At 40.4% G+C, this 25,019-nt stretch overlaps 1 protein-coding gene and 1 non-coding gene across 10 annotated transcripts in view; one reads left to right on the top strand and one right to left on the bottom strand.

Moving 5' to 3' along the window:
* The first annotated feature begins 5,201 nt into the window (after positions 1-5,201).
* GABPB1 (GA binding protein transcription factor subunit beta 1) overlaps positions 5,202-25,019 on the top strand; it is a 103,033-nt gene continuing 83,215 nt past the window's right edge. For 3 of the 9 annotated variants that reach the window (XR_009185103.2, XM_023592609.3, XM_012530231.4), the window contains exon 1: positions 5,417-5,457. Coding sequence is in view for 5 of the 9 variants with exons in the window: in XM_023592609.3 (XP_023448377.1) it covers positions 5,434-5,457 (24 nt within the window). In the remaining 4 variants the exon portion in view is untranslated. Of the gene's footprint in view, positions 5,397-5,416; positions 5,458-25,019 lie in introns of those variants that run through there. The other 6 variants (XM_012530229.4, XM_012530230.4, XM_023592607.3 and 3 more) reach the window with 3 other exon arrangements.
* Positions 14,941-15,069, bottom strand: LOC111767366 (small nucleolar RNA SNORA66). Its single transcript, XR_002799204.1, has one exon. It is a non-coding gene; the product is annotated as a small nucleolar RNA SNORA66 (small nucleolar RNA).

The raw sequence follows: 25,019 nt of genomic DNA on the forward strand, positions 1-25,019 counted from the left end.
GGAGGTAGTCAACAATGGCAAAAAAGAGGGGCTAAGAACACTAGCTTTGGAATGAGTCTTGTACTGGAATCCTGCCTCTAATGTTTACCAGCTTGGTGACCTTAGACAAGTTATTTAACCTATTTTAGCCTCAGTTTCCTCATTGGAAAAATGGGGCTAATAATACCGATTTTATAGAGTTGATGTAAGGATTAAATAAGACAATATATGTAACAGGCTTTGCACAATGGCTGGCATACAGGAAGCATTCAATAAATGGTAGCTATTACAAATTTAGTTATTTTCACGTAGCCTTCCATTTTATACTGGGTGAGAAAATGAGCAAATGTTCATTCCTCTATTAGACATTATAGTTCTCATTAAAAAATAAAATAAAAAGGCATTTGGATTAGATAAATCTCTGGCAACTTGGTCTATCTGATTCCCTTGATCTGAGCATCTTGAAAGCAATGGTTCAAAATTACCTGTGGTAAAAGACTATAGATACTTTTATAAAATATGATAAAAATGATTAGAAAAGGGAAATAAGAAACAAAAAGCAAGGAATCAGATGTGGCGCAAGCAATTGAGCTCTTGCCTACCACATGGGCGGTCCCAAGCTGTTTCTGGTGCCTCCTGGAGAAGATGAGCAAAACAGTGAGCTGGAGCGACAGACAGGCATGGCAAGATGACACAACAAGACACAACGAGGAAAGACGAGAGATACAACAAAGCAAGTGACTGAGTGCCTCACTCCCACATAGGAGGTCCCAGGTTCAGTGCCCCATGACCTTAAAGAGATGAGCAGACAGAGAATACATAGTGAATGGACACAGAAAGCAGATAGTGAGTGCAATCAACAGGAGGGGGAAGGGGAAGAATAAAAAATAAAACAAAAACCCCCCACACACAATGTAAGGCAAAAAAATTTATTAGAGATATAAAATAACTGCCAAATTGCAATAAAAGCTTCTAAATTCTTACCCTCAATTTCTGTTAAGTACCTTGTCATGAACAGTAACAAAGGGTTATTCATTTGGTACAGGCCTGTGGACCATACTCTTGGTGGCACTGCTCTAGAGTATGTGATTATACTAAACACCACGGATTGTATATTTTGGATGAACTTTATGCTTTATTATGTACCAATAAAATTTGTTTAAAGAAAATGTAAGAGCACTGGCAAATCTGAATCTACAGGGCTTAAGTCAGATCCTGGAATGATAATGAACCAACTGAAGGATTGTTCTTGGTCCTGAGTGGCCAGCTGGCCATGTAGTGGCCTCTTTCTATAGCATCTAAGGCCTTCCAGTCTAGGTCCAACCAACTAGTTTAGTCTGACTTTCCACTATTCTCTATTCTACTAGACTACTGTTCAATATAGCAGCAACTACATACATGCTAGTGAGCATTAAAAATGTGGCTACTGCAACTGAGGAATTGAATATTAATCTTAACATTAATTAAAACAAAAAACTGCTACTTTAAATCACATTCAGATATATATTTCAGTGCTGTTAATTATCTTCACGATGTTGTGCTACCATCACACCATTCATTACCAAAACATTTCCATCATTCCAAATAGGAACACTGTACATTCAAAGCCTTAACTTCTTGTGATTAAAAAGGCAAATGTTAGAACATATATAAAAGAATCATAAAAAAAAATTTTCATGTAACAATACTACACCAATAGTGAACCCTAAGTTAAACCTTGGACTATTAGTAGTACAAGTATTTTAAAAAGGTGCTATCATCAATTGTAATAAATGTTCCACACCAATGCAAGGTGTTAATAATAGGGTGCTATGTGGGAATTCTGTATTTTCTGCATGACTGTTCTGTAAACCCACCACATCAAGAAGAAAAAAACCTGATATTTGATTCAGTTCCCGGAAAACTGAAGTGTGTTGGAGCCACACACTTGGAGTGTGTTTGTAATGACTTGGATATGTGAATTTATTTTTTTCATCTGTAAATTTTATGAAATCTAAAAACAAATCAGGATTTGTTGAGATGCACTGTAAGTGTAAACTACACACCAGAGTTCAAACACTTAGAAACGATAAAAGAATGTAAACCAGTTAAAAATATTTAATAATTTCTTATTGATGACATGTAAAATGAAGATATTTTAGATGTATTGGGTTAAATAAAAAATTTTATTAAATAAAAAAAAAGATTTATTTATTTCTCTCCCCTCCCCCCCCAGTTGTCTGTTCTCTGTGTCTATTTGCTGCGTCTTCTTTTGTCTGCTTCTGTTGTTGTCAGTGGCACGGGAATGTGTGTTTCTTTTGGTTGCATCATCTTCTTGAGTCAGCTCTCCGTGTGTGCGGTGCCATTCCTGGGCATGCTGCACTTTCTTTCGTGCTGGGCGGCTCTCCTTACGGGGCACACTCCTTGCGCGTGGAGCTCCCCTACGTGGGGACACCCTTTCGTGGCAGGGCATTCCTTGTGTGCACCAGCACTGCACATGGGCCAGCTGCACACGGGTCAAGGAGGCCCGGGGTTTGAACTGCAGACCTCCCATGTGGTAGATGGACGTCCTAACCACTGGGCCAAGTCCACCGCCCCTTTTTTTTTTTTTTTCGTTAAATTTATTTCTACTTTTTATTAGAAAATTTTAAATTATATATGTTGCCTACATTATATTTCTATTGGACAGCATCAACCTAGGCATCTATAACCAAAACCTAGGAATTATTCTTAATTTCTCCCTTTCCTTCACTCTTCATATTTGTTTATTAGCAAGGTAGGTCAAGTCTAATCATAAAATGCATCTGGGCTCCATTCACTTTCTCCATCTCTACTGCTACTCTAGTCCTCAAAACTCTTCAATGGCTCCCAGCACACTTATACTTCTTACCAAGACTTCATCTCCTACTGTTCCTTCCTTTGGTTGACTTCAGTCACACTAGCCTCCTTTTTGCCTTAGGGCCTTTGTCCTGCTATTCCCTTTTACCTGGCATACTAACCTCAACTTCTTTTAACTCCAAAGTTCTTGGCTCAGAAAAGAATTTCTCAGTGAGGCCATCTCTGATTAACCATCAAAATTTTGCCTGGTCTCCCACCAGAGAAAATTACCCTTTTATTTTCTTCCCAGAACTTATTCTGGGATATTATCTTTCCCCTTTCTCTTCTTTCAAAAAAATTTGTTTATGTTGTTTCCAGCCACTTAAAAACAGCACCAGGAGTCCTGTTGTTTCTACTGTACTATCTGCTGTGTACAACAGTTCCAGATACAGAGCAGGTGCTCTTGAAACAAATATTGAACGAGTATCTAATTGTCTACTGGACACATCCACTTGGTTGGCTCACAGGCACTTCAAAATTCTACATGGCCAAAACAGAAGTCTTCCTTCCCCAACTCTTCCCTTGTTTCTAATCTCAGTGAAGACATTACCATTCTCCCCAGCTGTTAACTAACACACTTGGGAGTTATCTTTGTTCTTCCCCTAAGACATTCCCTTATCTAGTCAACCAAATCACCATGCTAATCCAATACTATGACACTTCTGCTTAAAATCTTTCAATTGCTTCTTCTTGCCTCTCAGAAGCTAATTCCTGCACATGGCATTCAAGGCCCTTCATGACTTTACATGACCTACATGACTATGCCTCTCCAGCAACATCTCTAGGAACACCTGAAACATCTTTTTCACCAACAATCCCTGTAGTGTCTTGACTCTTAATCTTTGTTTCTTCTATCTGAAAGGCCTTTTTCTAGTTCCCTTATTAAATAAAGCTAATTGCTTCTCCAATCCCATTTCATTCCTCCTTCTGCTCCCACTCTCCTCACACTTCCAGCGAGAAAGGGATTCCTCCACTGAGATTCCACAGTATTTGGCAGCTTACTCTCATCATACTGCAGATCAGACGCCTAATTACTTGTCTGCATTCTACAGTACAGTAAGATCAATGAGGGCAAGGATTATGTAGCGTTCACTAGCATTCATTAGCTTAGTGCTCAGATAACTTTAAAAATCGGACAAATTTTTATCAATTGAAAATGAAAATAAAAAAAGAAAGACCATATGTTTCTATGCCATTTATAGTTTGCTTCTATTTTAGGCATGATGCTTAAATAATTTACACAAAGACTTCACAAATCTTTATTACATCAATATTACAAAAATTACTTATCTGAGGCCACACACAATCGGTGGGCAAGATGAATTTCAGTTTGTCAGCTCTCCTGGATTAAATGCTTCGCGCTGTCGCAGATATTTCCAACTCCTAGATACAGAATACCAAAAGGTGAACGGTTAGCCAGGTTTGGGGTAACTAGCTGGGAAAACCATTTCTAGGCTCCACTATTAAAGACATATCAGTTGTTGGATGTTTCAGAAAGAATTATCATCGCATGTAAATCAAGCTCAAAAGCTTTTACTTTGCAAACTACCATCTCCAAATTAACTTTTTGTTACTTTCTTAATAAAATACAACAAACATTCCAGCCACGGAAAAACGGAAAGACCTACCTGCTGATGTGTTAGTAATCTAAGGGAATTCACTCAGCAGCTGTTAAGGTCTACGAAGTACGGGACATCCCAGAATGTTTAAAAAAAAAAAAAAAAAAAGCTACAAGACTATATACACTCTAGTTTAAGCAAAGTGGTGAGAAGGTAAATCCTTCGTTCCTCACCCTGTACCTCGATCTGCCCAGTTGAATCTAAGGCCACCTTAAATTAAATCCTTGTGTCTAGCCTCTTCTCGCAGGATTCCGCTAGGCGGCTAAATTGGCAAGTTTAAACTCTAGGGAGTCGACTCCCGGTCTTCCAACCGCCATATATAAGAGATAAGAGGTTAGCGCACACACACATTAGTTTCCACACGCCTACCCACTGCTGAAAGAGGCGGGAAAGCTCCGCGGTCGCTCCAGAAACTCTGCCGCGCACATGGCCGGCCGCAGCTTCCAACCCCGCTGCCGCGCAGGCGCCGGCGAGCCGGGACTTGCGGTCGCCGTGAGCGGATCATTCCGCCGTTTTCTTTGTGTGGCAGAAGCTCTAGAAATGGCATTATTTTCTTCTCCTACCCTAAAAAGAACATCACATCCTCTCGCCTTTCATCTCCCGCTGGAATGGGGTTTCGGGGGTGGATGGGAGAGGGCTCTGCTTACGAGGGGAGGGGCAGAACAGTCTCGGGGTAGGGAACGAAAAGGGCCGGGTCCGGGAGGGATGCTGGGAGCTTTGACTCACTCGCACACGATGTGTCCCTCCGCGCGCAGCACGGGGGACTTTTCGGTGGGGATTTTGGGCGCCGACCAGACGCGGCATTTTCGGAAAATAGCGTTCTGTGCAGCTGAAGCGCTTTGTGTGTAGCGGGGCCGCATCAGCCCGGCCGGGTACGAGGCGCCTCGGGTCTCCGCACCACCTCCTGCTGCTCCCCCGTCGCCGCTCCCGAAGCTTTTCCAGGTCAGTGCGGGTCTGTGTAGGGCCCTGTTACCACCGGATGTGGAAGTTGATCTCTTCGCTGGTAAAAAATAATTCCACTTCCCCCGGAACCCAGATCATCCCCGCGATTTCCTGTTTATTGCATTAAGGCGCTGGGTTTCCGGGGCTCCTGGCCCCGCTTATTCCGCGGGGGTCGGCGGGGTTAGCTGAGACGCCCGCGCCGCTGCCGCGCTTTGTCCGCTGGGCACCCCGCTTCTGGGAGGGGCGGGCAGACATGGTGGCGGCCGCCGCCCCCTCCTCGGCCCTGGCGCGCCGCGGCCTCCCCTCAGCTCTCCACTCGACCGGGCCGCAAGAGCCGCCCTAGGGCCTGTACGGGGTCGCGCCGGGGCGGCGGCGGCCCAGCGGCTGCCGGGAGGCGGGCAGTGGGCGGGAGAGGAAGGGAAGCAGTACGCGCCCGGCCTCGGCGCCTGCCGTCCCCGGCGCGGCCGACCCCTTTGTCTAGGCTACCTGGTGGCCCCGCCGCGCTACCTGGCGCGGGGAAGGAGCAGTGGGGGCGGCCAGTCCTGGGCATGCTATACTGCGGGGCCGGGAGGCGCTCGGGCCGCGGCGGAGCGGCCGACTGGGACTGGGTTAACGGGAGAGCCCAGCCCGTCCCGCGCTAGGCCGGAGCAGCGATAGCCTCGGCCGGAGCATTCGAGTCCCTGAGGGGACGAAGCCTGCCCTCTGGATGTTCCGGGCTTGTATCTCAGAGATTTTGCAGCTGGGACCTGCGGGTGCACGGCTTCGGAGAAGTTGAGAATTTTGCCAGGTCATTTCTGCCTGGGCACAGTTAATCAGTGTATTTAATGTGTTTCGTCGAAGCTTTCCAACTGTGTTGAATCACCGTGCCTAGCTTCAAGGGTGCATCGTGTAAACTGAAACCAAAGGAATGATATAGGCCTACTTTGTGTGTTTTCCCACTTTAAGATTATTTTCAGTATACATGCCTTTGCTTTAAACCTGATTGGACTGTGCGAAGTAGACATCTGTTCAAAGGAGGGGCAGAGACCGCAATACTTCTGAAGGGGGCTTGGTAATTTGGAAATATTTTAAGTTCTTTTTTCGGACACTGGTTTGGTGTTTCGATTCAGGCAAGTTACTTTCTGAAGTACAATTTTTTTTTTAATTGGGAAAAGGTTTGATGTAGTCAGTGATCTTTGTAAAGCAGTTTACCATCTCAAATTTAAAGAAGCAGTGTAATTACGGAGAAGTTAATGGTCAAGAGACCCACCCAGCTTTGTTTAAATTTCTTCTCACTGACTTGTAACCATCAACCTTGACACTTCCACGTTCAGACTCAGACTTTGAATTTAAAAAAACTAAAGGTGGCTTCATTTATTTTTTCTTTATTTTTCTCTTTAAAATATTCATTTAAAAATAATTCATTACATGCTAATATAAATAATATGTTAATGAAGAGTGATATTGTTTTGCGTTTGCATTCAGTATGTTGCATTATCATGCCTTGTACCCTCTGGAAAACTTGACTCCTGCTCCTTTTTAAAAAACAAAACAATAATTCCTGTCCTGCTTTCACCGTACAAGACAAAAGGATATTATACAAGACACTTGGGATTTAACTTTTTTTTTTTTATGTGTAGACGTTTTATTTCAAGAATATAGATTGTAGAGTATTAAATCGTTCCATAATACAATAACTTATGACTTAGATGTTAGATTTTGAGTAATCCCCTCAAAGCAGCTAACATTATGAAATTGTAACTTTTAAATTTGGGATTTGAATGCATAAACAATAACAAGAGTAAAGGTAGCGTAATTGCATATGATCCTGTAAATGTAAACATTTTAATATTCTCTAAATGATTACAGTTAATTTTTAATTCCATTAGTTTAAAATGAAATACGCAAGTCAAATTTGAATCCCACAGTAACGTGTGTATAATGTAATTTTTGAAGATAGGAGACTTTCAGAGCACTAAAGGAGCTGCAGCTTTTTAAAAAGGAACTCTGCAGTGAAACCGCTGGTGAAACAATACTTTTTGATATGTATATAAGTACTCTTAAAGCTATCTGTTTCTTGAATCAATCTGGGTTTTCTAAATAGGGGGACAATTATATTGTACTTCTACAGGTGATTCCAGTATTTTCTATTAAAATCTCAGTGGTGCTTTTTTCTTTAAGAGAGAATAAAACCATTGCTCCTAGAATTTTGTCTCTGATAGTTATGCTGTAGAAACACCTCACTGTTAAGCAGTGTCAACAAAAATTATGGACTCATGGGTAGAGATATGTGAAACTCTAAGGCAGGGGTTCTTAATAAGGGGTCCCTGAGCTTGAATTGAAATTCAGAAAAACATTTCTTGTGGAGACATGTTGGTGCAGGTGTGATACATTTATTAAATAATACACAGTATAGTGTGGCCTTAGTAAGGGGTCCGTGGTTTTCAACAGACTAGCAAAGGGGTCCGTGGAACAAAAAGGTTAAGAACCCTGCTTCTAAGGCTGTAATCGGTATCTTGGTGTATTTGCTGTAATGGCTTTGAAAGGAAGCTAAATTCGTTCCCATTTCTTTCTGTGAACTTTAATCTGAATCTGTCAGTATGTAGTTTTCTACTGTTCATCAACAGGAAGCATCTGGTCATTCTTCATGTAATTTTTAGAAAATGCCAGATGTATTTTTAATGTTTGCTTTTTGAATGAAATAAATATCAGGTTAGATCTTGGTTCATTTTACTTGATTTTAATTTTTTCCACCTCCCTGGCATTTCTTAAAGTGTCTTTATAATTACAGTGGTCCATGTCTCCTGTAGAATGGACATTATTTTGTCCTTGAGTTACTTGTTAGAAATAGTTAACAGGTAAGGCAAACAAGACACAATATTGCATGAAATTTTGAGTCATGAATTCATTTTTGAGGGTGCATTTCTTATCCAGTGTCCCTTAATGTGGATGTCTTCCGCCTATTTTTGAAAACATTAAAAAATAAACCCAATACAATATTGAAGTTCAGGGCAAATTAGTTTTCTTATGAGTATCATTCCTTTGGCTTCATGGTTTTCTAGTAATCATTTGTTCCCATAGCACTAATGTATGGGACTAGCTGTAATTATTAAAATTAACTTTTCTGGAGATGTTTGTTTTATCATGCTCTCTAGAAGATAAATCTAGTAATAGCGGCTGTTAGTTTCTTTATAGTGCTGACAATAGTGCTCTCTGAACAAAGTAGATGCTTTGATGCAATCAGTTGTCAGTTCAGGGATTGGTGGATTATTGTACCTTTATTTGGGCTAAGTATGTCCATCATATAAGTGTAGCGGCTTAAGCTTGGAGTGGTTTTTCCTCTAAAGATAAAACCATTCACAGGGTCATTAATAAATTTAGAAATAAAAATCTAAAACTCTTGGCACTAGTTCTCTTGCTTTTTAATAGGAATAGCTGTAAAAGTTGGCATTTAAAGCCCAAATTGCTAATGCACAATTAGGGAATATGGAAAAGACTTGGTCTTTTTAACTGATTGTACATTTATACATTTAATATTAACCAATTCTGTGGTATCATTTTTCAAAAATGTAATTTTAAAGTTGATAGAACAGTATATAGAAAGAGGATGGTGTTAGCCCTGCTTAACTTTGTGCTGGTCATATACATGGATTATTGCATTAGCTTTTTAGGTAGCATGCTACCATGTAAGTGGAGCCTGGCATTAGTTTGCAAACTTGAGTGTCAGAAGCACCTGGAGAGCTAATATAAAACAGATACCAAAGCTTGTTTTAGTAGGATAAGACCTGGGCATTGGTGTTTTTCTCAAGTTCCCCAGATGATAGTCACCGAAGTTTAAAAAACACTGAAGGATAGAGCATATCCAGAAGACCTTAACCATGGTGAAATGGAAATGATACAGAATGAGGAAAGAGTGAAAAAAGAATGTTTGGCCTAAAGAAGAAAAGCACATCTAAGAAATCATAACCATGCGTAAACATTTGGCAGTCATGCAGATTTGATCTGACCAGAAAGAACTAGGATCAGTGGGTAGAAATTAGGAGGAGGCAGATTTCAACTGTCTTCTAAGAAAAATTTCCTCAAAACTAAAAATACAAAGGGGTAGTTTGACGGTCCCCTCATTGACAGTGGTCTAGTTAGACGGCCACATTTGAGGGATTTTCAGGTAGAGGAATTGATGTGTTGAATGAGGATTTGATATCCTCCAATTCCCTACTAACTTGGAGATTTTATAGAATATGTCTAGTTTATTTAGGTATATAAGCAGAAGAGCAAAAACTGATGGAATGAAACAAGCTTGTTAGCTGCACTGGATCACAGTTTACACCTTCTTGGATAACTAGAAATGAGTATGCAACGAGAGTATCTTAGTTTTCCAGGCTGCTATGACAAATACTACACAATAGTTTGGCTTAATAACAGGAATTGATTGTCTCATGGTTTCAGAGGCTGGAAGTCTTGTTTGTTCCCAGGTCAGTAGCACTCTGGTGGACTGGCAGTACTTGGTTCCTTCACTTTCCCATAACATGGTGATCTCTCCGTTCTCTTTTAGACCCCATTGTCTTCTGGCTTCCAGCTCTTCCCTGTGGATTTTTCTTTATAAAGATTCGAGTAATAGAAGTAAGACCCATTCTAATTCGATGGGCCACACCTTAACTAAAAAAAAAAAAACTTACTCAAAAGGTCCTATCTATATTAAATTCACAACAACAAGGAGTCGGATTAAGATTAAGAATTTGGGATAGATAATTCAAACTATCACAGCTATTTAGTGATATGTAGTTTGTGCAGGTTGACATGGGAATTGAGTATAAATGAGCATTTGTAAGTGCATGAATTTTTTTTTCATTTGACTCACTATTCAAGAAGAAATATATATTAATTGAATACAGAAAAACATATCACTGACTCCTATCATCCTACCATAACATAATCAGTTCTCTATTTTGCTGTTCTTTCTTCATCTTTATTATGTGTAATATTTTAAATGTTTCTGGGCTTCCTTGTCACATCTTCCACCATCTACTGCCTGTTTTTCCTCACAAGTTGCAACATATAAGTGGAGGAAGGTAAATAATTACAATTTCTTTGCCACTCTAAATTTATACTAAACAATTCTAAATGGGCTTTTGCCACTTGGCCATCATTTTATTAATCTCTTGTTTTTTCTGTTGTCTTGTATTTCTTCTCCATCTTTAACTCTCAATAGATGCCATTGACTTTTCTGGGGAAAAAAAATAGGGTATAAGCTTCCATTTATTTTATTTTTCCCTTGTTAGTGTGACAAATCCCATTATTCTTTCATCTTTGTAAACATTGGAAGAAGAGTCTCTTATGCTTTTCTGAGGAATCTTGGTCTCCCACCGTGTCCTTCTTTGGTCACTTTTATCATTTTCTGCCTACCTTCAAAAATATACAAACTTCTATATTTTGGTAGGAAAAAAAATCAACTTTGATTAACTACTGCTATTGTTATCTGCCTCATTCCTCTATTTAATATTTTTTGTAGAACTAAATTATACTTGCTGCTTTCAGCTTTTTACTGCTTCTTTTGAACTTACTGCAATTTTTGAATACCGTATTGAAACTGTTGCTTTAAAGGATATCTTTCCTGCCAGTGGTATTTGTTTCATCCTGATTTATTCAGCTGGTGTATGTGTGTTATTACTGATTTCCACCTAGGTGTTTCAACATTCTTTTCTTGCCCTTTATGTTAGTATGCAGTACTTCTCTGAGTACTGCTTTTCTGTATTATTTGTTGGTCTTTGATTCTCTTACCACTATCATTATTCCCTTCAGGACTTGGCCCTCTGCACCTCTCTCTTTGGCTTTTCTCATATCGATAATTTTTATGATGATAACTCCCAAATGTGTAATCTCTGGGTTTGTATTTCCAGGAGGTTACTGCATGCTTCCTTTAGAAGGCACAAGGAATTTCCATCACTTTTATTTATTTATTTATTTTTAAAAAGATATTTATTTATTTCCCCCCTGCCCCCCCCCCCCAGTTTGCTCTGTGTCCATTCGCTGTGTGGTCTTCTGTGACCGCTTCTATCGTTATCAGTGGCACCAGGAATCTGTGTTTCTTTTTGTTGCGTCATCTTATTGTGTCAGCTCTCTGTGTGTGCGGCGCCATTCTTGGGCAGGCTGCACTTTTCTTTCGCGCTGGTTGGCTCTCCTTACGGGATGCACTGCTTGTGCATGGGGCTCCCCTACATGGGGGACATGCCTGCGTGGCATGGCACTTCTTGTGCGCATTAGCGCTGCACATGGGCCAGCTCCACATGGGTCAAGGAGGCCCGGGGTTTGAACCGCGGACCTCCCATGTGGTAGGTGGATGCCCTATCCTTTGGGCCAAGTCTTCTTCCCTCCATCACTTTTAGACTTATTATTATCCAACTTCCCATCTGCTTCTAGATTCATCATCATTCTTGAAGTTGTCTGTGATACATGCTTCTCCTTAATTTGTTATATCCATCAGTCAGCACAATTCTTTAGGTTACTACTTTAGTGGATCTCAATTTGTGCTGGAATTCTGCAATGTCTTTTAATTGCTCTTTTTTCCCCCATAAACTTTTTTTTAAAGATGTTTTATATTACAGAAAAGTTACATAGAAAATGTAGGGGATTCCCATATATCCATCCCCTCCCCCTCTCACATTTTCCCGTTAATAACATCTTATGGAAAGCAGATGCGGCTCAAGTGGTAAGGCCTCCGCCTGCCTACTGTATGGGAGGACCCAGGCTCGATCCCTGGGGCCTCCTGGTGAAAAAGAAGAGAAAGCGTGCCTGTGTGGCAAGCAAGTGCCACATGGTGAGCCAAGTGCCCATGTGGTGATCTGAGTGCCTGTTCAGTAAGCTGAGTGCCCGCGTTGAGTGGCCATGTGGTGATCCAGTGCCCGTGCAGTGAGCTGAGTGCTGCATGGTGAGCCGAGGGCCCGTGTGATTGCCCATGTTGTGAGCCAGTGCCTGCGCAAGTGAGTCACACAAGCTGATGCAACAAAAGAGAGATGAAGTCAAGGTGAAGCGCAGCAGAGACCAGGAACTAAGGTGACACAATTGACAGGGAACCTCTTTCCCTATCACAGGTCCCCGAGATTGAACCCTGGTGAAACCTAGAGGAGAAAAGATGAGAAGACAAAAAGAAATAGATATAGAAGACCACACAACGAATGGACAGCAGAAAATTAGCAGGGCGGGGAGAGTGGAGGGGGAGAAAAAAATAACATTAGTGTGATACATTTGTTACAACTGATGAACAAATACTGAAGCATTGCTACTAATCAAGGTCTGTAGTTTATATATGGTTCCTACTTTGTACCTTACAATTTTATAAGTTTTGACAAAATGTATAACAGCCTGTATCCATCATTTCAGTATCATACAGAACAATTTCAATGTCCTAAAAATGTCCCGTGTTTCATCTGTTTCCCCTCCCCCACTCAGAACCTCTGTCAACCATTATCTTTATATCAATGTTACGGAATCTTTTCATTACTACAATAATAATGTTTACTTTGGTCCATGGTTGCCTTCCTCCCTTATGTTTGTTTATTCCTCAGTCTTGAGAGTTTTGGGATTGTGATGCCCACTCTGCTTCATTAATTGCTCTTTCTAACTTTATTCTTTCCTTCAATTCATCCTGCAGATGGCTGCCAGAATAATTTTCCTAAAACTTTTTAACGAACCCATTAAACTATAAACAACCTGAGGAGAGAACATGTGGTATTGACCTTGTACTTTCCATTGTACCAAGCAAAGTGAATTGAACCTGTGCTGAATAAGTATTTGAATGACCTTTTGCTCAAAACTTTTAATGACACCCAATTATCTACAGGATAAAGTCCAAACTCTGTTTTTTGACTTTCAAACCTTTTCATACTTGGATTGCATTCTGCTGCTTCAATCTTATTCCTTACTTCTTAACATAATCAATCTGGTTATTCTATACTGGACACTCTTCTAGGCTCTGGTAGTATGGTGAACAAAGCAAGACAAAGTCTCTCTTTCTTGAAGCTTCTATTGAGTTCTAATGGGGGGAGACAGTAAACAAGCATGATGTGAGGTGTTAGTGCAATGAAGAACGAATAAAGCTGGTTAAGGGGTTAGAGTGGTTTGCGGTTGTTGCTACTTTAGGGCATCAGGGAAATCTTCTCTCTGGGTGACTTGGAGTAAAGGAGCAAGCCTTGCAGTTATCTAAGCAAAGTGCTTTCCAGAGAGGAAACATGTGCAAGACCCTATGATAGGAACATGTTTGGTTTGTTTCAAGAATTGCTGAGAGTCTTGTGTGGCTAGAGCAGAGTAACTTAGAGGAAGTGATAGATAAATTTAGAGCAGTATTACAGAGCCAGATTGTGCTTCAAATGTCATGTCTTACATTTAAGAAGCCTTAACTACATCTTGTTTGCTAATTTAAACCTCTTAATTCATATGTCGACTATGGGAGTAGCTTTCAAATTATTTTTTATTATGAACCACAGTAAAAAAAATTTTTTTACATCATAACCAGCTGTACACATTGTTTTGTGTGTGGGTACATGCACATGTACACTTGAGTGTGTGTGTGTATGATAACCGGACAGAGCTTTCATCAATCAATACTACATGTGAAATATGTTTATATCTTCTGTTCTGATTGTTTAAAATGTTGACCATAACCTACTAAAATGATTTCATAACCTACTAATGGGCATGACCCACCCATTTGAAAAACATTTTTTTTTCAGGTATAAAACACTTTGGTAAAATATTGCTTTTTGTTGTTGGTTTTTGTGAGTTTATAGTGTTTGCTGCATAGAGTATTTTTGTTTAATTTTGCAAGTATTAAGTGCTATATTAGGAACCATGCTAGAAACTAGAACACACGTAATAAGATAAATCCTGCCTGAGTTCCTGAGGCTTATGGGAGATGACAGCTTGTAAAGAAATCATATATAGTATGTATATTTAAGACAGAATGAAAGAATAGAGAAATGGTTAAGGGGAGTGGGTGTGGCTCAGTTATTGAACGTCTGCTTCCCATGTATGAGGTCCTGGGTTCAATCCTGGTGCCTCCTAAAAAATAAATAAATAGTGATTGATTCTTTTTGCTGAGGAGATAATATCTGAACTGAGTTTTGATGAAGGAATAGGAATACTTGGTCAGGTAAACTGGGGTAAGGGCAAGACTTGCCAGACAGAACAACATGTAAAGAAATGGTATGAGAGAGAATACGTTTATAAGGGGAATTATAAATAATTCTGTTGGAACATAAATCCAAGAGGAAAATGGTGAGTTTATGAGACTGGAAGGAGGCAGGGACCAGTTCCTTAAAGGTCTTAAGTACGTTAGAGTCCCCACTTATTCAATGATTATACATATTAGTGAAAAATTATATATAGTCAAAATGTCTTGGAGGAAGTTGCCTGATGTAAAAGAGAGATACCATCTTTCAGTAAGTCCAATACAGCCAATTTTTACTGTAGTAATGAAACATATCACTGTTTACTCGGTTGTGCCTCTGAAGATGTTGGCTTACATTTATGGGTTATGCTGTACCGAAAAAAGAGTTTTTTTTCTTTTAAACACTGTTAGGATAGAATGGGCTATCTCAGTAGTTCCTGAGGCTAATACATTTCTTTCACCACAATTTAGAAAATCTTGTTCCCCTCTCTCCTCTTCATTTTCTTGCAGAGCTAGTGATTGAGTATGTACACAAAAAAATCTTTTAAAATAATAGACGCTCATCCATTGCAGTGGGAAGTTTGCTCTATAAAAGCATTTGAGGGAAACGGATTTGGCTCAGTGGATAGAGCATCTGCCTACCACATAGGAGGTCCAGGGTTCAAACCCAGGGCCTATTGACCCGTGTGATAACTGGCCCACACGCAGTGCTAATGCGCGAGGAGTGCTGTGCCATGTAGGGGTGTCCCCCGTGTAGGGGAACCCCACGCGCAAGGAGTGCCCCCGTAAGGAGAGCTGCCCAGCGCGAACAAAGTGTAGCCTGCCCTGAAGTGGCGCCACACCATGGAGAGTTGGTGCAGCAAGATGATGCAACAAAAAGAGATTTCTGGTGTTGCTGAGAAGAATACAAGCGGACACAGAAGAACACACAGCGAATGGACACAGCAGACAACGTGGGGTAGGGGGGCTTGGGGGGAAGGGGAGAGAAATTTTAAAAAAAAAGGGAAGCGGACTTGGCCCAGTGGTTAGGGTGTCCTTCTACCACATGGGAGGTCTGGGGTTCAAACCCCGGGCCTCCTTGACCCGTGTGCAGCTGGCCCATGCGCAGTGCTGATGCGCAAGGAGTGCCGGGCCACATAGAGGTGTCTGCTGCATAGGGGAGCCCCACGTGCAAGGAGTGCGCCCCATGAGGAGAGCCACCCAGCGCGAAAGAAAGTGCAGCCTGCCCAGGAATGGCACCGCACACATGGAGAGATGACACAATAAGATGATGCAACCAAAAGAAACACAGATTCCCGTGCCACTGACAACAACAGAAGTGGACAAAGACGACAAAGCAGCAAATAGACACAGAGAACAGACAAACCTGGTGGGGGCGGGGGGGGTGGGCGAGAAGAGGAGAGAAATAAATAAAATATTTAAAAGAAAAAAAAAACATTTGAGAACTGAGACTGTTTTAGTTTGCCAAAGGCTGTCAATACAAAAATACCAGAAATGTGTTGGCTTTTATAATAGGGATTTTTTAGGGTAAAACTTATCCTAAAAAACCCTCAGTTGAGGGTTAATCTGCTTAGTCATATCATGGACTCCTGCCATGTGGCAAGGCAAAATGGCAGTTCTTCTGAGTCTCTGCCTTGTCCTCCAAGCCATTTTTCTCCCTGAGCTCAGCTGTGGATGATCAAGTACATGGCAGGGCTCCTTGCTTCAGCTTTGAGCCACTCTGTAGGCCTACCCTCTTGGGGGCATCTTTCCTGTGCTCTGCTGATTTCTAGCCTCTGACTTTTCTCTCAGCCTCTTGGGGTTTTGCTCAGCCTCTCAGCTGTAGCTGATTCTGGAGTCCTCTTTTGCATGGTAAGGTAAAAATGACAGCTGTCTTTCTCTGTGTTTCTGCTTGCAGTTCTCCCCTTTATATAAGCCTCTAGCAAGAGGGAAGAGACCCAGCCTGGGTCGTGCCTAAGTGACAGCCCAATCAAAGACCCTACATTGATCTAATCAAATGATCTAATCAAAAGTTCTCTTAACTGAATCTAATGCTATCAAATGGTCTCATACCCATAGGAATGGATTAGTTCAAAGACAGTGACTTAGAAAAATAAAGAATATGAATGATACAGAATGTACAGTTTCAGAAGAGGAATATAAACAGCCAATAAACATTTGAGATGTTTGTGATATTTGTGACCTCATTAATTATGTAGGAAATGCATTTTATTTATTTTTAAAGATTTCTTTTATTCCCACCCCCCCCCCCCCCGGTTGTCTGTTCTCTGTGCCCATTTGCTGCATGTTCTTTGTCCGTGTCTGTTGTTGTCAGCGGCACGGGAATCTGTCTCTCTTGTTACGTCATCTTGTTGCATCAGCCTTCCGTGTGTGCGACGCCATTCCTGGGCAGGCTGCACTTTTCTTTTGCGCTGGGCAGCTCTCCTCACGGGGCGCAATCCTCACGCGTGGGGCTCCCCTACGTGGGGGATACACCTGCGTGGCAGGGCACTCCTTGAGCACATCAACACTGTGCATGGGCCAGCTGCACACGGGTCAGGGAGGCCCAGGGTTTGAACTGTGGACCTCCCATGTGGTAGACAGACACTCTAACCACTGGGCCAAGTCCGCTTCCCAAGAAATAGCATTTTAAAACAGATAACATTTTTGCCCCATCATACAGGTAAACATTTTAAAAGCTTGGTATTGTTATTATTGTCTATAATGTGGAGTAATAAGAAATAAAAACTAATGCCAAGAATATAAGTTAGTATAGCCAGTTTGGGGGTGTAAATTGGTGTGGGCAATTTGGTAGTATCTATTCACTTAAATACACTCACTAATTCTCCTGTCTACTTTTACGTTAGAGAAGCACTTGTACATGTGCATAAGGAGGCATGTACAATGGTGTTCATTGCAGCATTGTTTACAACAGTGAAAAAATGGAAAAAGTAAAACAGATGGTCATAAATAAGAGAATAACCAAATAAATTGGTATATTTGTAATATGGGATAATATATAACAATTAAAAATGAAATTATATATATTATTGAGTAAAAAGTTGTAGTTATACAGTTAATACAGTATGCTAACATGTAAGTAAAAAGAACAACACTATATATTGGAGGGTGGGGTACATATGTATACATGCAAATGGAAAAAGTATACTTTATCAGTACTAAACTGACAATAATGCTTAACTCTTGGGTAGTGGATAGAGAATTGGGTTTCGGGAGTAGAGGTAGGGAGGGATGGTCAGAGGGAACTTTGGCCTTTTCAGTAATCTGAAATTTTTAAAAATTAAGATATTGTATATTGAGAAATTAATTAAAATTACATCAGTCAGTTTGACAGCAGTGTGTACATTAGTTGGGAAAGGAGAAGCAGGTGGATCGGTTTAGGGGGCATTTTATTAATCCAGACATGAGAATGTAGTGGCAAAGAGAATGGCAAGAAGACTCCTTTGAAAAAGATGGGAGGGCAATTTGGCAATATCTGATGAACTGAAATTGTATTTACCTTTGTCCCAGTAATCCTATTTCTGGGAACAGATCCATGAAATGAAATGACATATCTACAATGTTATTATTTGGAACATTGTTTATAATAGCAATAGAGTCTATCTAGAGAATGAATAATACTGAGGCATATCCATACAAAAACTATTCAGCTGTTAAAAAAATAAATGCTTTATGAACTAATAGGAAAAGGTCTTGAGGATATGTTAAGTAAAAAAAGCAAATGCAGAATGATGTATGTAGTAATGTTACCTTTTAGTAAGGATACTCATGAAATTAGTAAAAGTGATTACTTGTTGGGAAAGTACAAATGGAAGAGTGTGTGCATTTTTGTGTTTGGATTTTTGAGCAATATGAAAGTATTGCCTATTGAGTAAAAGAGATGTGAAATCAACCCTGTAGGACTTGATGGCTAACTAAATAGAGAGATGAAGGAGAAGGAGGAGTTGAGGATAGCTCTCAGATTTTTAAATTGGGAGATAAGGAGGGTGGTAGATAACATCAAAAGGGAGTGCAGGTATAAATGCATTACTTTCCCCTCCAGCATGGGACCTGACTCCCCGGGCTGAGCCTCCCTGGCCCTGAGGGACTACTTCCAAGCACCAACTAGCAATGCAACTGGAAAAAGACCAAGAAGGGAAAAGGTAAAGACAAGAGTTTATATGACTAAGAGACTTCAAAGTGAGTCAGGAGGTCATTCCAGAGGTTGTGCTTATGCACGTCCCAGCAGGATCTCATTGACTGCCAAAGTAAATACCTCAAATAGCAGGGCTCCTGACAGCTCTGGAGACATCCAGACACTATAGGCAGGGCAGACTGCTCAAGAGTTTCGTACCCTGCCAGTGGACCCTACTTTGGAATTTACGCCCCCCAGTGTGACAGAGTTGGACTCAGTCATGGTTTCCCTACACATGGCTCTTCTGCCCCCTTCTATTTGAACCTATAGTTAGTACTAGAGTCGATAGGTGTATGTCTAAGAGACTTAACTCTTTGGGCTGTCCATGTGCCAGTTGAGCCCTGAATCTCAACAGAGTTGCAACACCTACTCTGCAGTTCATTGGACTCACCCAGGACAACTAACAAGGAAATGATGATGGACAATGACCATCCCAAGGAATAGTGTCTGCAACTGCAAGCAAGATAGTCCCATCCATCTGCCCCATGGGATCTAAGCCTTCTCTCAATTAGAGGTGGAGTGGGCATCACCATTCCAGAATCCTCAGGATTGTGGAATGGACAATGGACTAGAGTAGACTTACTAGTATTCTGTTACAGACTTATTGTAATTATATCAGTGGAAGAGCTTCTGTCATTTATTTGGAGACATTGGCCATTGGAGGTTCTGAGGGGAAGGAGAGGGAAAAAGAGGTGTACTATGGGGGCATTTTCAGGACTTAGGAATTGTCCAGCATGACATTGCAATGACAGATACAGACCGTTCTATATCTTGCCATAACTTATAAAATTATGTGGGAAAGAGTGTAAACTACAATGTAAACTATAATCGATGCTTAGTGGTAGGGTTTCAAAATGTTTATCAATTGTAAGAAATGTAGCACAGTAATGAAGGATGCTGTAAATGTGGGAAAATGTGGGAGGGGGAGGGAGTGGGGCATATAGAAATCCCCTATATTTTTAATGTAATTTACATACATATATTTTTTAAAGTAAAAAAAAAAGGGAATTCAGGAGGAAGATTAAGTTTGGCATGTACATGTGAGTTTAGTTTTGGACTTGCTAACTGATGATCAACTCGGGACTTTAAATATCACCCTCACCCTTCTCCTTTTTTATTTTGTGTGTCTGTGTGTTTATATGCTTTACATAGGAAAATCTTGAGCTTACTTTTTAAAAAAGTATTTGTTTTTCATCGTGATAAAATATATATAGCATAAAAGTAATTTTAACCACTTTAAATGGACATTTTTTTGACAGTAGATACATTGACTATTTTATTTCCATGCAACTTTCACCACTATCTAATTCTAGACCATTTTCATCATCCCAGTCAAAACTTATTTATTAATAACTCTCCATTTCCCCTTTCCCACACACTAATAACCAATATTCTGCTTTCTATTGATATTTGTCCTTTTGCGTCTGGCTTATATATCATTTCAAGGTTCATCCATGTTGTTCCATGTACCAGCATTTCATTTTTTTGCAGCTGAATAATATTCCATTGGATTGATAGACCACATTTTGTTAGTCATCTATGTTGATGGACACTTGGGTTGCTTCCATCTTTTGACTATTGTGAATAATTCTGTGATGAGCATTGGTGTACAAATACCTGTTTGAGTCCCTGCTTTCAGTTCTCTGGGGTACATACCTAACAGTGGAATTGCTGGGTCATATGATGATTCTGTGTTTCGCTTTCTAAGAAATTGTTGAACTGCTTTCTACAGCAGCTACGTGATTTTTCACACACTCACCAACAATGTATGAAGGTTCCTATTTCTCTGCATCCCCACCAACACTTTTTTTTAAAATAGCCATCCTAGTGGGTATGAAGTGGTATCTTATTATAGTTTTTGTTTGTGTTTTTTTTTTTTTTTTTGAGGTACCAGATCTGGGGATTGAACCCAGGACCTTGTATGTGGGAAGCCAGCATTCAACCACTGAGCAACATCAGCTTCCCTGAGTTGGGTTTTTTTTTTAAAGGAGGTACAAGGGATCAAACCCAGGACCTCCCATGTGGGAAGCAGGTGCTCAACTGCTTGAACCACATTCACTTCCCTGTTTGTCTTTTTGTTTTTGAGTTGTAGGAGTTCTTTATATATTCTAGATATTAAGCCCTTTTCATATATATAGTTGTGGCAATTTGAGATTATTTATGAACCCCAAAAAGAGAGATTATGTTAGTAAACTGGTATGTTTCTCTGGGTGTGATACCCTTTGAATGCATAAGTTTCAACTGGCATGTCTTGATTAAATTACTTGCTAAGATTGGTACTTTGATTTGACCATGTCAGTAGGAAGTGACTCAGGTTAAGTCCTCACCGTCTTTGTGCTGTATAAATGGACATTCACTCCGGACAAAGACATGGAGAGGAGAAGGATCAAACTGCTAAAGCCCCAGGAAGAGAGATGAACCCTATGCCAGACTGTAGCTGAGACTGATAGAGGAAGCACTGAGAGACAAGCCCAGAGGAGGAGCCCAAACCCTCACAGCGATTAGTGACCATCCTGCTTCAACACGCGGCAACCAACTTTGGTGAGAAAGTACTTCTGATGGTGCTTTGAGCTGGACTCTTTAGGGCCTTGTAACTGTAAGCTTTTACCCCAAATAAATACCCTATATAAAAGCGAGCAGATTTCTGGTTCTTTGCATCAACACCCCCTTGGCTAATTAACACAATGGTTTCCAAATATTTTCTTCCATTCTGTAGGTTGTCTTTTCACTTGTTAATGCCCTTGGATGCACAGAAGCTTTTAATTTTGATGAAGTCCATTTCATTTATTTATTTTGTTGCTCGTGCTTTTGGCATAAAATCTAAAAATCCAGTACCTACTAAAAAGTCCTGAAGATCCTTCCCTATGTTTTCTTGTAAAAATTCTATAGTATTAGCTCTTTTAAGTTGTTGATCTATTTTGAATTAATTTTTGTATATGGTGAGGGGTATGGGTCCACATTCATTTTTTTTTTTGCATGTGGATATCCACTTGCCCCAGTACCATTTGTTGAAGATCCTATTCTTTCCCCATTGAATGGACTTGGTGCCCTTGTCGAAATCAACTAGTTAAAGAGGTATGGATTTCTCTCTGGACTCTCAGTTCTATTCCATTGGTCTATATTTCTGTCCACATTGTTTTAATTACTGTAGCTTTGTAGTAAGTTTTGAAATCAGGAAGAGTAACTTCTACAACTTTGTTCTTCTCCTTCAGGACTGTTTAGGCTACTCAGGGCCCCTTATAATACCATATATATTTGAGGGTTGGCTATTCCATTTTTGCAAAAAAAGGCTGCTGGAATTTTGCTAGGGGACTGCATTGCATTTGTATATTACTTCAGGCAGTATTGACATCTTAACAGTATTTATCTTCCAATTCATGAACATGGGATGTTTTTCTATTTATTTAGGTCTTTAATTTCTCTCAGAAGTGCTTTTAGTTTTCAGTGTACAAGCCTTTGACTGCCTTGGTTTAATTTATTCTTAGTTTGCTCCTGGGTTTCAGCACCAATATGTGTGTGTCTATACACACACGCACATATATATATACACACTTAGGTATTTTATTCATTTAGATGCTATTGTAAATGAATTTTTAAAAAATTATCTTTTCAGATTGTTCATTGCTGGTACATAGAAACTCATCTGACTTCTAAGTCTCATGTATCTGCAACTTTGCTGGATTTGTTGGCTCTAGTAGCATTTTCTGTGGATTTTCTATATGTAGCATATGTTATCTTATGAATAGGAATGTATCAGTCAGCCAAAGGGGTGCTGATGCAAAGTATCAGAAGTCTGTTGGTATTTTTAAAGGGTATTTATTTGGGGTAAAAGCTTACAGTTACCAGGCCATAAAGTATAGTTATTTCCTTCACCAAAGTCTGTTGCCATGTGGAGCAAAGAGCTGCTGGTCTCTGCAAGGATTCAGCCTGCCTTCTTTTTAAGGCTCTGTGGTCCCTGTTCCTTCTGTTCTCAGCTGTAGATTAGCATAAGACTTGTCTCTCTCCCCAGGGCTCATTTCTTTCCAGGCTCAGCTGCTCTGCTCTCTCTACAAGGTCAGCTGTAGACTATCAGGCTCATTCTCTTCCTGGGACCTGTGCCATGTCTGTGGAGCCAACTCTGTTTCTGTGTGTTCTTCTGTATTTACTTCCCAGGGCTCCAATATTCAAAACTCAAATTCTCTCTTCGGCAGTGTCATTTTCTCTGTTAGTCCCTGCCCACCAAGGGGGCAGGTACTGAACGTCCTACTCATGTGGCAGTATCAAAATCCCAGTCTTAATTTGTTTCAAAGATTTATTTATTTATTTCAACCCCACCTCCCTTTGTTGTCTACTCTCTGTGTCCATTTGCTGTGTGTTTTTCTGTGTCTGCTTGTCTTCTCTCTAGGCAGCACTGGGAACCAATCCTGGGGCCTTCCAGAGTGGGATAGAGTTGCTCAATCTCTTGTGCCACTTCAGCTTCCTGGTCTGCTGCATCTCTTATTGTCTCTCCTCTGTGTCTCTTTTTGTTGCATGATCTTGCTGCTCCAGCTCTCCGCTCAGGTCAGCTTGCTGTGTGGGCCAGCACTCCTGTGTGGGCCAGCTCTTCACTTGGGTCAGCTTGCCCTACGGGCCAGCTTGCTTTCACCAGGAGGCCCTGGAAATCGAACCCTAAATCTTCATATGGTAGACAAGAGCCCAGTCATTTGAGCCACATCTGCTTTCCCCCAGTCTTAATTTAATCAAGTAAAAGTGAAACCTCTGAACCTAATATAGTCTAATATGCCCAGAGGAACAGACCAGTTTACAAACATAATCCAATATCTATTTTTGGAATTCATAAACAATATCAAAGGGAGAAAGGTTTTTTTTTAACATGGGATAATATAACTATTTTTTAGTTTTGATGCCTTTTATTTCTTTCACTTGTCTGATTGCTCTGTCTAGAATTTCCAGTACAGTGTTTAGTAACAGTGGTGACAATGGGCTTCCTTATCTTGTTCCTGATCTTTTTTTTTTTAAAGATTTATTTATTTATTTAATTCCCCCCCCCCTCCCCTGGTTGTCTGTTCTTGGTGTCTATTTGCTGCGTCTTGTTTCTTTGTCCGCTTCTGTTGTCGTCAGCGGTATGGGAAGTGTGGGCGGCACCATTCCTGGGCAGGCTGCACTTTCTTTTCACGCTGGGCGGCTTTCCTCACGGGTGCACTCCTTGCGCGTGGGGCTCCCCCACGCGGGGGACACCCTTGCGTGGCACGGCACTCCTTGCGCGCATCAGCACTGCGCATGGCCAGTTCCACACGGGTCAAGGAGGCCCGGGGTTTGAACCGCGGACCTCCCGTATGGTAGACGGACGCCCTAACCACTGGGCCAAAGTCCGTTTCCCTTGTTCCTGATCTTAAGGGCAAGGTGTCTTTAACCATTCAGTATGCTATTTGTTATGGGTTTTTCATAAATGTACTTTGTCATGTTTAGAAAATTCCCTTTTGTTCCTAGTTTTCCAAGTGTTTTTTTGTAATGTGAGGATGTTGGATTTGTCAGATACCTCTTCTGCGTCATTTGAGATGATAGTATTTTGTTTTGTTTTCCCCTTTTATTAATGTGGTGCATTACATTAATTGATTTTCTTATGTTGAACCACTCTTGCATTTCTGGAATAAATCCCATATGGCCATGTTGTTATCCTTTTAATATATTGTTAGATATGGTCTGCAGGTATTTTGTTGAGAACTTTTACATCTCTATTCATATGGGGTATTCTGCATGTTATTGTTTTTTTCTCTTGTGCCATCTTTATCTGGCTTTGGTATTAGGGTAATGTCAGCCTTGTGGAATGAGGAAGTAATCCCTCCTTTTCTCTTTTTTGGAATAGTTTGAGAAGAACTGGTGTAAAATCTTTAAATGTTTGGTAGACTTCAGCAGTGAAACTATTTGGTCCTAGACTTTTCTTTTTTGGGAGGTTTTTGATTACAGATTCAATCTCTTTACTTGTAATATGTTTGTTGAGATTTTCCGCTTCTTCTTGCATCAGGTTAGGTTATATGTTTCTTGGAATATGTCTGTTTACCTAGGTTTTCTAATTTGTTAGCATAAAATTGTTTATAGTACCCTCTTAAAACCCTTATTTCAATAAGTACTGTAGCAATGTTCCCCCATTCATTCCTAATTTTAGTTATTTGTAGCATCTCTTTTTCTTTGTCAGTTTTTCTAAAGGTTTGCTAATTTCATTGAACTTTAAAAAAAAAAGCCTTTCAGTTTTGTTGATTCTATTTTCCTGTTCTCTATTTCATTTATATCTGCTCTAGTCTTTAGTAGTTCTTTCCTTTTACTATGG

This window comes from Dasypus novemcinctus, chromosome 3, assembly GCF_030445035.2.
Source record: "Dasypus novemcinctus isolate mDasNov1 chromosome 3, mDasNov1.1.hap2, whole genome shotgun sequence".
Lineage (NCBI taxonomy): Eukaryota > Metazoa > Chordata > Mammalia > Cingulata > Dasypodidae > Dasypus > Dasypus novemcinctus.